The following is a 12,342-nucleotide window of genomic DNA, read 5'->3' as shown; positions in this document are numbered from 1 at the left end:
TATGGCAAAAAATAGACAGCAATAACTGAAATGAGAGAGAGTAAAGTATCAGAATGGTTCTGAAACTAGTTAGATGGTTTAGACTCTTTTTCCCACCTTCTACTCTTTTTCCTTGCAAGAGCTAGAAAAAAATCTCTATCTTCACATAAGGCATAACAAGCATTGCAATAACCATTTACTGTTTGTCTAGTACATTACGGTTAAATACTGGTTTGCTGGAGATGATGAGATAAATAACAATGGTCTCTGATGTGAGGGAGCTTTTCTAATGAGAGAATAAGTTCAAACTTCAGCAGGTTAGAGATGAGGTATAACTTATCGAATATAAAGATGATTGGATTGTAATATTCTGTGTGGCAGAGACATTAACTGCCCACTGAGTCTACCTGTGTTCCCTGCAGTTCCTAGCCCCACTGCAGTTTGGTGGGACCATGTGACAAATTCTGGTAGGAGCCATGAGTGGAAGAGATGTGTGTCACCTGATGCCAAAGCATTAAAGAGCCAATGTGTGATCCTCCAGCGCCTCTCTTCACCTGACCTAGAGATCTGGAAACTACGTGTCTAAGGATCAAAATCAGAGTGATTACTGAGTTACTGCAGTGAGAACAGGTGCCATGGGGAGTTGCCTAACCTGCAGAGCAGTTTCTGTAAGCAAGAAATAAAGTGAAAAGTCACTGAGATTTCAAGATTTGTTACTGTCACATAACCTAGCATTATGCATGCATAGCACTAAAGGGAAAATAAAACCCTTCTGAAGACTTATAAAAAGACATATGTCTACATATATGGAATGAATTGGATGCTTACATTAAAAAGGAAAAACTATATGGTCTCTGAAAATTCTCCCTGATACTCACCTCAAAAATATAATAAGAAAAATAAAGATATAAACATAGCCTTACTTCACAACTTTGCCACTGGTTTGGGATACTCGGTCGAAACTTCTGGTCACAAACAACCTTTCTCATTTCCTCTATCGAGGGATCTGAAGGCACCATGTCATAATAAGGCAATTGGTACTCCTCAACAATTCCTGCAAGAAATTTGCGTAATAAATTTCCATGTGCAAATAACAAACAAAGGTGTCTATTTCAAATAATACCAATTAAGTTTTCTAGGCACAAGTGACACCCCAGGGAACTCGAAAGCCAAGTTTATTAAAATAATGTGTCACTATAAAATCAAGGATATAAATTGAAATCACCCAGTTGAATAAAGTTATAAAATGTTATCAATTTTTTCATAACTATAAAATGTATATATTATATAAAATAATTTTATAATTATATAATATATAAAATTTCTATTTTATAATTACACAAAATAAATTTTACATGTTTCTATTATTAAAATTATGTAAATTTTTATTTAATTAAAATGTCATTATACAATTTAAAAGTAATGCCTTTCTTCTGATTATGAAATTTGTAGCACAGCTTCATTGCTTTGTGAACGAAGTAAGTATCTTTTCCCATCAGATAACTTTTTCAAAACAAAACAGCTTTCTCTCTTTGAAAACTTTTAGGCAATCTTTTTAACATTGGGTTTCTTACATTTAGACTTCAGAACTACTGAACCTGAGAACGTTCTGGAGAAGAAGCCAAAGGTAGTTGAAGATAGACAGTTCAACATGAAGGTTAATATTTAAAGAGTCTCAAAGACAAAGACAAAGACAAAGACGACTTTAATTATTAGAACATTACTTAAATTCCAAGAAATCCCTTATAAAATCTTTTTAATTAACTGCAGTGCTTTTAAGTTAAAATATGTAAGACATGCTATAATACTAGACAACTAACTATAATCCACGTCTGCTAAATTACTATTTTTACAGTTGAAGAAAAGTTAAGGACAAAATCTAAAAGCAACTCTAGACTAATATCAATATGAAATTTTTACAAAAAATTATTAACATGTTTGAAATCTTGCTATTTGCCTTGAATTACCCTAATGTCTTTACAGGTTTTAACTGATCAGTCCTCAAAACTACTGACTAAACAAGGTACAATATTATTTGTTTTATAGACGAGGAAACTGAGGCACAGAATGTTATGAATTTGTTCAGAGACATAGAGCTAGTAAGTGGCAAATCTGTAATTCAAACACTAGTGTCCACTAGGGTTTTATAATGTTTTATAATATCATCTATGAATAAAAGAGAAAAGTATATATGTTGCTCATTCAGACATAATTTTAACCTTAGAAGCTTTTCATAAAATCTGCAAGGTTTTTTTAAAAATGAGATTAATGTAATGCAAAATGACATCAATACAAAGTGCAAAAAAATGACAATAGTTTAATAATGACAGCTCTTTAATCGAATGTTTACTGTGAACAGGCTCTATACTAAAAGCTTCACATGAATTAATTCATTAAATCCTTAAAGCCCAAGGGATCAGTTTTTGTATTATCTTCATTTTACAGATGAGGAAATTACAACTAAGTAACTTGTCTGAAGTCGGACATTCAAGGAATTGCTAAACCACTGCTTAGTCCTAAGTCTGTCTCACTTGAAAGTGGAAACTCTAAACCATTTTCTACCAGCATTTAACTTTTTCTCTACTGATGCAACAATTTCATCAGACGTATTTACAGGGCTTCCCCCTCCCTAATTCTTTCTCTCATTATTAAATACTTTTTTTTTTTTTTTTTGAGATAGAGTTTTGCTCTTGTTGCCCAGGCTGGAGTGCGATGGCGCGATCTCAGCTCATGAGCCCCCACGCCTGGCTAATGTTGTATTTTCAGTGGAGACGGGGTTTCTCCACGTTGGTCAGGCTGGTCTCAAACTCCTGACCTCAGTGATCCACCCGCCTTGGCCTCCCAAAGTGTTGGGATTACAGGCATGAGTCACCATGCCCAGGTGCATTATTAAGTTCTAAACTGCTGGGAGCAGTAAAGGTAGGACGTTTGTCTTTGTCCGCCTCTTCCCAAACCTTTATCCAACCCCACAACATTTATCATATCACAGGGAAGAAAATAAACAAGAAAAGCTTAAGAAACTGAACCCTTCAAGTCCTGTTGCCTCTGCAAATCATTTAACTTCTTTGAGATATGTTAGGAATACCAGCTTACAGCTTACAAACTCAAATAATTTTCAAGTACTTCATAAAGTGTCATATGGAAATAAAAATTATCAGGAGAACTGTCACCCCACTAAGCAGTAATCACAATATAAAATCTCCATTACATGCAAGATATCCCACTTTTGCCACTGGAAATATATCACCAAAAGGTATTCTCTTAAATACTAAAAAACTGATTCAATATAGTGCTTGGGGAAAAAAGATAGAACATCACATCTTGTATTCAGAGTATCAAGGAAAGGCAAACACAAAGGATATTTCCAAAATTTTACCTCCGACGGAACACCTCCGGGCTATTTCCCAGTAAACCAGACCAACAGAATAGATGTCAGCTCGTTTGAAGGACTCAAAGATATTCACATTCATTGTATCATCAAGCATTTCAGGAGCCATATACCTTCAAAAACATGCACATTTCAGATTCTGTGTATGACTTTATAGCAGTCCAATAAAACAATCTTAATAAATTAGGAGAGCTTATGTCATTTTAAAAGGCAGATTTGAGGCATGAATAACATTAAAGAATACATTATTGACTCAACCATCAAGTGTGCTCAGCAGCACTCCACCCATACTTTCTCTCAGTGAACAATTTTATTTTACAAAAAATATAGCCATGTTTGAACAAGAGTCAGTGTAAGAAATCTACAGTCCATGGACCTGACCGAGCCTCACTGTACTAGGGAGATTTTGGAGATTTCCCAGAATACTGAAGTGAGGATGCAACACCCTCCCAAGTTCTTGCAAGGGTGTTAGATCCTCTGAAGGAATCCAGCATCCAAGGCTTCCCTGAAGGTTCCTGATGTGGGGATAATCAGACGGGTGAGCTAAGGCTTTTCTTGCACAGGGAAAAGAAGTCCCTTAGGGCTACCCAGTGTGAATAAACTGCCCAGAAGTGCTCCTGGGGCCTCATTAAAGTCTCCCAGTGAATCATGAGAGGCATTCACAGGCACTGTCCTGGGAATTTCAAATATGGCTTGAAGGTCAACTATAGCAGCTTAGAATTTCTGAACTCTCAAGGGCCTTTAACAACTCCAAGAAAATATTTTGGTTGTCTCTGATTTCAAGGTCAAGAACTCTGGAATTTTGCCAAAGTAATGTAGAGCCTGAAATTCAAGTAAAAAGAATTGGAAGTAGGCTGGCCATATGGCCAAAGGCTGGCTATAACAAGAAAAACACCAGAAATCCCATTCCTAATGGGCCTGACCTGACACATGTGTGGTATATGTTGTTACTTCACGCTCATTCTTGATCTTCAGAGATTCTGTTCCTTGAAAGTGGGAACTGTATCCAAACTCATATTATCTTAATACATATCAATTTGGGAGACTTAATGATAAGTAAAAGTATGGGTAATTGTTATTTATAGAATAAGGCAATATAGTAGCACATAAGTGTACTCAGCATATAGAGTCCCTACCTATCTATTTCAACATATTGATTCTGTGTCTGTTGTGTAGAACCTGAATATGTAGAACTAGTCCTGAGTTTCAGTTCATTTATGGGATATAAAGGCTTTGGAGGAGCTACATACTGCTGACATTTTTTTTCTTATCTGTAGGAAAATGCATTCTCAGCAGATAGCACACTAAAAATAATACATCACTATCTCTTCCACCGTTTCTCTCCACTGGACTCGGTACCTAAATGGCTGCAATCCATGTGGCCCAAAATGCCAACTCTCCTTGCTTTATAACCATTGTGCCCACTAACTCCTCAGTGACCCAGAGAAGACTTCCGGATTTCTTGGGCCCAGTGGTTTCCCATTTGGACCTGAGCCTCCTCCACACACATGAGGACATTCATGCTTATTGGCCACTCTCACATCTCACTATGCTACCCAAGTCAGTCATCTTACCTCTTCGTTCCCACTTTAGGATTCTGAGGTATGTCGATAGTGTTCAGTATTGAATCATGCTTCACAGCCAACCCTAAGTCCGCTATGGCACAAGTTTCACATTTTTTCACTAAGATATTCTTTGATTTTATGTCTCGATGAGCAATAGCAGGTTTACCTATGAAGCATAAGAAGAACAGATTCATTTTTTCCTTTACCGAAGACTGTTCAAGAGAAATCATCCTGAAGACTTAGCTCTAAATGAGCTAATTCAAAAAGAGTGTTCTTCAAAGCTCCTGTCACTATCTAAATTATCTTGTTTATTTATGTACATGCTGAATCATCTGTCTCTCCCAAGTAAACTGTAAACTGAATAAGGACAGTAACTATTTTGTTCAACACCATTCCTCTATTGCTTAGAGCACTAGATGACTAGATCACTCATAAACATTTTTTAATAGATGAGGAAAGAATTAGTACTGCTATGTCCTCATAAGAGCATAGCAAATATTGTTTTACAAAATAAGTCTGAAAACTTCTATTACCCCACACCAGCAGTTCTCAGTTGTGGCCAAAAGATCCCCAAGGTCCTTGCAACTCTTTTCTAACTATGCATCTGTGTGACACCACCTTTTCTTCACATATTTCAACCAAAACAACATATGAGAACAGACGGAATGAAGAACAGGTATGAAAATCCAGACATTAAAACAGACATTAAAGGGATTTGCAACAATGTAAAACAAAACCAATATTTTCACTTGATCAGTTTTTGTATTAGAAAAAATGTTGTTACATTTAAAATGTTATTTACGTTAACATTTAATTGGTTATTATTTTAAGTAAATTAATAAGTACTTTTAAATTCCTCAATTTTAATTTCTAATATTGTAAACGGTAACAGATACAAGTTACATACACAAAAACCTTTGTAGTACTCAATAATTTTAAGAGTGTAAAGAGATCATGAGTTCAAATGTGAGAACCACTGCCCTGTCTAGACTAATTGACTCTCTAGAGTCAACCTCTTAACTCAATAAATAGAAATGGCAGTAGGTACTATTTGGCTTCAAGTACATGATATACAATTTTTTTTTCAAAATTACATTATACTTTCCAATTACTTTTTTAATTATCAAAGGTAAACATTTAAATTATTTGTATTCTGTGAATATAGGACATTTGCCACTAAAGCAAGATCTCCTGGTACATATGCTAAATGGCAAAGATAGAACCACTAGGAATAATTTTTTTTAAATATTATTATGGATAAGATACAAAATAGTGAGTATATTGATGAGAGTTGGCTATATCATGACAACACCTTTAGCTTTAAAAATTATCTTTAGTGTTTCTTTTCTTTCTTTTTTTTTTTTTTTGAGATAGGGTTTTGCTCTGTCACCCAAACTAGAGTGCAGTGGTGCAATCGTAACTCACTGCAGCCTGGAGGTGATCCTCCCACCTCAGCCTCCCAAGTGGCTGGAACTAAAGGCACATGCCACCACAACCGAACTGTTTTTTTTTTTTTTTTGGTAGAGATGGAGATCTCACTATGTTGCCCAGGCTGGTCTCAAATTCCTGACCTCAAGTGATCTTCTCACATAGACTACCAAAATGCTGGGATTATGGGTATAAGCCACCGTGCCCAGGCTAAAGAAATAATAATTAATTTTTTCTAATAAATTAAAATATAACTAAATACTTCTATCCTCATATTCAAAGTGGACAAAAATGAAAAGGAAATACATACCTTGTGTCCCAACAATCTCCATATGAAGGTGTGCCAGACCACTAGCAATTGAGAGCGCCAGCTTGATCATTCCAGCCACCGTCACTATATTTCTATTCAAATAGTCATATAAGGAGCCCTGTTCGTGATATTCAGATACCAGCCAAAGTTGAGTCCAAGTTCCATTATCTAACAAGAAAATGTAATTTTGTTGTTGTAAATACATATTGAGAAAGAAGCCAAAAGCTTTTGACAAATATCAGTGTTTAATCAGTGTTTAATCTGTATTGTTAACAAAGCAAAGTTAATTGCTTCAGTGGTAATGCTTACAGTCCGAGTTAGTAAAGAAAAAATTCTCAGTGAATTCCTGAAGATACTGATATGTTGGAACCATAAAAATAGAAAGTTGTGAGGTTGTGATTGATTCTAACAACTGAACAACTCCTTTCTTATTTCCTCTCTATCAATACCTGCTAGCAATAGTAAGCACATTACAGGAGAAATCACTGAGAGATGAATTTAGGCTCAGTGTTGTGTTATAAATTACTCTGAGCTTTTAAGAAAAATTGTGCCAATAAAGATCAGAAATATAAGAAATGTATGCAAAGTATTATTTCTATCATAAAAGCTCTAACATTCTAAAAATGTTGATGTTATTTACCTTTCAAAATATAAAGTTGATGATTTTCCCCAAAAGCTTATAGTAACAGCCAAACACAACTACTAGACATTTTCAAATAATTTACCTCATTTAGCCAACACCTAATCCAGCTTATAAAAGACGTTTCGAAAAGCAATCACCCTAAAACTTTTCTACATATTAGTAGAGTGAGCTTTAGGTTTTGAAATAAAATGTCTACAGTAACCCTGGGCGGTCCTGACCAGTTCTAACACTCAGGGAAAGGATCTATAATGAACATTTGCTAAGGACCTATCTGGCCAAATGCTTTATGTATAACAGCTCTTTGTTATCCAAATATTTAATTTCCAAATCTGGGTAGTGATAAAATTTCCTAAGAATTTAAAAGTCAACATAACATGGTAAAGCTCATTAACATACAACATATAAAAATAATCCTTACTCACACTTCTTTCCCTGATTGACACAAGTGGCTATCTTGCCCTCTAACATCAATGCTTTTGTCAGACAGTTGACTAAAGAGTGAAACTGTAAATGTTGCAAAAGGTAAAGGAACTAAAAAATGAAAGTGAAGTTAGAGATCATTTGGAATCATGCAAAAAGCCACTGACAAGTTAGGAGATGATAGAGGTAGACCAGTTAAACTCAAGAAGAGAAAACCAAGGATAATATCTCTTGTGCATATTATTATTTTATTTTTATGTATTCATTTTTTGAGACAGAATGTCGCTCTGTCACTCAGCTGGAGTACAGTGGTGCAATCTCGGCTCACTGCAACCTCTGCCTTCCAGGCTCAAGCAATTCTCCTGCCCCCGCCTCCTGAGTAGCTGGGATTACAGGCATCTGCCACCAAGCCCAGCTAATTTTTTTTTTTTTTTTTGGTATTTTTAGTAGAAATGGGATTTCACCATGTTGGCCAGGTTAATCTTGAACTCCTGACCTCATGTGATCCGCCCACGTTGGCCTCCCAAAGTGATGGGATTACAGGTGTGAGATACCACGCCTGGCCAATGCATATTATTTTATAATCCAATAAACATCATGATTAAACTAGCCCATGAAGATGATCCATGTACAGTCATAACTGCTTTGACAGCGTTGCTGCTTAATCCAACCAGCAGGCAGTTCAGCTCAAGATTAGGAGGGAAAAGAAAACATTCTTAACAGCTAAATGAGAAATGTCTCCTCAATGATCTGGATACAGTTTCAAAGTATATGTAGTTACAAATGTGGAAAGAACTTTTTTTGTTAGCCATCTTGCCTTTACCCCGTTTCTCCTTAGCAAATCAGAAATGGCAAATCATCAACAAACATAATTATGGCCAAAATGTATGCTAAATGCTAAGCCTCTCTTTTTCCATCCAAGTAATAATGAATATTTTTATGATTAAGTTTATATTAGATAAAATTGACTATAGGTTCTGAATTTTCACAGGCAATGGTGGATCCTTGACATTCATAGATAATTTGTCTTAACCCTTTTTTAGACTGGGGTTACAACCTCGACTCTATCAAAGTTCTTCCTGAGTATAGATAATCAACGAATTTTATACCCAATCTGTGATTATACAAGCGTAGGTACAATATTTTATGAGTACTTATTTTAAATATCAGAAAGCTGATGCTCTGACTTGCTCCATGAAACTCAAAAAATAACAAACACTACTTTGCACCGTTAATGGTGGTCTCAAGACACAAACTGTGCACAAAGTAACATTTCATAGAAAAGTTCACTAAAAGTGTCTTGCTTGCCACCATTCCAATACAATCAAAAGGGATAATATTTTCAGAAATTTTGAGTCTTGAAGATGAAGGCTGTTATACGGATGAAAAATACAGCCTAACAAAGTTGAGCATTCAGCCCTAACAAAGTTGAGCATTCAGCTAGTATTAATTGGTATGTCTGTATTGGTTATTAAAATATTGAAATATTTCTGTCCTGGTTGGTAAACAGCTGCTATTCAAAACTCCTGGGCTGGGCACAGTGGCTCAAGCCTGCAAATCCAGCACTTTTGGGAGGCCGAGGAGGTGGATAACGAGGTCAGGAGTTCAAGACCAGACTGGCCAACATAGTGAAAACCCTGTCTCCACTAAAAATACAAAAATTAGCCAGGTGTGGTGGCAGGTGCCTGTAGTTTCAGCTACTTGGGACTACTTGGGAGGCTGAGGCAGGAGAATCGCTTGAACCCAGGAGGCGGAGGTTGCAGTGAGGTGAGATCATGCCACTGCACTCCAGCCTGGGCAACATAGCAAGACTCTGTCTCAAAAAAAAAAAAAAAAAAAAAACCTCCCAATGATACTCCTTTGCCCTAGACATCCAGATGCCTCCATATCTCTTCATGACCAAGCAGCATCTAATGGGATAAAACCTAGCACGGCAGAGTTCTCCAGGATTCTGTTCCAGTTGAGGCTTCTGTTCTGATTAGTTGGTTTCTGCACCAATAAGTCAGCAAACATTTTAAGCACCGCCCTGGCTATCTGGACATCATGATTTCCTATCATTCATTTGCCCTGCTTCATTGTATGATTATGTACATTTATCTGTGGGAAAGAGGAAAGGATTTTATATAAATTAGACTTTCATATAGACTTTCTTAAAACAAAGAGATGAATTTATTTTTTCTTATCTGATACTAGACAACATTTTTTCACTTGTTGAACACAATTAAATTGGAAATACCTTTGTTGTCAGCAGCAATGAAACCAAGGATGTTTTCATGTCGCAGCATGACGGTCTGGTAAATTTCTGCCTCACGAAACCAAGATCTTTCATCTCTGGAGGAGAATATTTTCACAGCCACATCTTCCCCACACCATCTTCCATGCCACACCTCACCAAATCTACCTTTTCCTACTATTTCCTGAAGCACAATCGTCCTTGCAATTGTCCTTTGAACCAACAGAGGTAGACCTAACCAAAGAAAAGATGGAATTGATGATTAAACACAAATGCCAGAAAAGAACTCTCATAATAATCTCTGTTTTCAGATTTTAAAAAAGCAAACATTTAAGTGCTTTAATAATTTTGTCTATTTTGAAGGAATAAGTACCATTATAGCAAACTTATTTAATGTCAAAGCATGCTGAAAAAAATACTTCAAATTATGAATATGAATTTGTCTTCTCGTATTCACAAGTAAAAATTTTTTGAACATAGCCTGCTGCTGCAGATATCTGATTTCCAAGAATTGCTGCAAATCTCCTTCATTTGCCCATCAAAGCCAGTCAGATTACTAAGTACACAAGAGTAAAAGCAAAAAAAGAAAAAGAAAAAAAAATGTGTTAGCCTCTAAAATAAAATTCATGGTTCCTGGTACAACTGGAAGAACAAAATAATTATTTGTGAATTTTTTCAAAACCAAGCTGAAATTGGAAAGTGAAGAATGAAATGCAATAATGATGTGAGATAATGATATTACACTAAAGGCAAGATACAGTCAAATAAGATACCAAATAAATATTTTCTGAGGAACAAAAAAAAATTTCAAAGAAAATGTATCCTGAATGCATGTATGATGCTTCTATTCTTTGAACTACTAACTCCACCTCTAGAATTCTGTCGCAAATACCTAATGCAAAATGTAGAAAAATGTATGTCAATATGTTTAATATCTTATTATTTATAGGAAAAAAATAAGTAAAAGTGTCAGGTAATGGAATAATTGTGAAATAAAGTGCAGCGATTCAGAGCACAGGTGGGTTCAAATTTCAGCTCTGCCACCTGGTAATCACGCACAAGTTATTTCACCTGTCTGTGCTTCACCTTCTTCATCTGAAAAACTGGGGATAATCAATATTACCCATCCCATAGAGATGATATGAGAATTAATAAGCATGTTCAGCACCTAGCACAGTATCTGGCCTATTACATGCTCAATAATGGTTAACATTATGTTAATCTTAGGATGGCTTACTCAGAGCCAATAATAATGATGATGCTTATGAAGAGGTATTTAATAACATGAAAAAAATAATTTTGCTATAATATTAAATAAAAACAGCATAGTACATTTTATTCTTATAAATATAAGTGTACCTAGCTATTCAAAATATGTACAAAAAATAAGACTCAAGAGGAAATATGCTAAATGTTATGATGGTTATTTCTCTTGGTGAAACTGGGGTGAGTTATGATAGTCTTCTTTCTAATTTTCCACATTTTCTTAATTTCCACAATAGATATTTATTACTCTTAAAATCAAAGGAAAAAATAGTTAAAGAGGTTACAGTCTACATGTATTCTGAAAAGGCACATTCAGTTACTGTTTTTGTACTCAGCTAGGGAGCCCTCATAGCAATGACCCTGTCTTGAGAGGGCTTTGGTCCCTGCACCTAAAACGGGTCACTATTCGTTCATATGTCCTCATAAGCACAGACTACAAATCTGCTGTTACAGATCTCAACAATTAGTCACAAAACCCTACAGGCAGAAAGTTCTTTTGATATCATCTGGTTCAACACTATCATTTTAGAGATGGCAAAACTGAGGTTCCTCGATAATCAAAGTCTTTCCCAGGATTATGCTGCTAGTGAGAGGCAGACCTAGAATTAAAACAGGGATCTTCAGTGCAAACTCTTCCTCTCTAGAAGCAAACTATAAGGACTGTTTTTGTTTGTTTGTTTTTGTTTTTTGAGATGCAGTCTTGCTCTGTCAGGCTGGAGTGCAGTAGCATGATCTCAGCTCACTACTACCTCCACCTCCCAAGTTCAAGCAATTCTCCCACATCAGCCTCCTGAGTAGCTGGGATTACAGGTGTGCACCACCATGCCTGGCTAATTTTTGTATTTTTAGTACAGAAGAGGTTTCACCATGTTGGCCAGGCTGGTCTCAAACTCCTGACCTCAAGTGATCCACCTACCTCGGCCTCCCAAAGTGCTGGGATTATAGGCGTGAGCCACCGCGCCTGGCCTGGACTGTTTTTGCAGGCAACAATCAATTTTACTACTTGACCACACACTAAGAGTTGTACTAACAATTATTACATCAAATCTCAATCTCAGTCTCTCCCTTCCTCCTGCTACCCTATAGTCTTATCTGCATACATACACACAC

General features: G+C 36.0%; 1 protein-coding gene across 1 annotated transcript in view; it reads right to left on the bottom strand.

The window, feature by feature from the left end:
* Positions 1-12,342, bottom strand: part of ACVR1C (activin A receptor type 1C) — a 101,056-nt gene that overhangs the window by 11,053 nt on the left and 77,661 nt on the right. Inside the window, exons 4-8 of the mRNA XM_033231433.1 lie at positions 9,970-10,200; positions 6,671-6,838; positions 4,942-5,098; positions 3,356-3,480; positions 903-1,033 (exon numbers count right to left, since the gene is read on the bottom strand). Coding sequence (XP_033087324.1) covers positions 903-1,033; positions 3,356-3,480; positions 4,942-5,098; positions 6,671-6,838; positions 9,970-10,200 — 812 coding nt within the window. The remainder of the gene's footprint in view (positions 1-902; positions 1,034-3,355; positions 3,481-4,941; positions 5,099-6,670; positions 6,839-9,969; positions 10,201-12,342) is intronic.

Source organism: Trachypithecus francoisi, unplaced genomic scaffold, assembly GCF_009764315.1.
Source record: "Trachypithecus francoisi isolate TF-2019V2 unplaced genomic scaffold, Tfra_2.0 Lachesis_group13, whole genome shotgun sequence".
In the NCBI taxonomy this organism is placed as follows: domain Eukaryota; kingdom Metazoa; phylum Chordata; class Mammalia; order Primates; family Cercopithecidae; genus Trachypithecus; species Trachypithecus francoisi.
The sequence above is the reverse complement of the archived record's forward strand: the minus strand, read 5'-3'. Positions and strand labels throughout refer to the sequence as shown.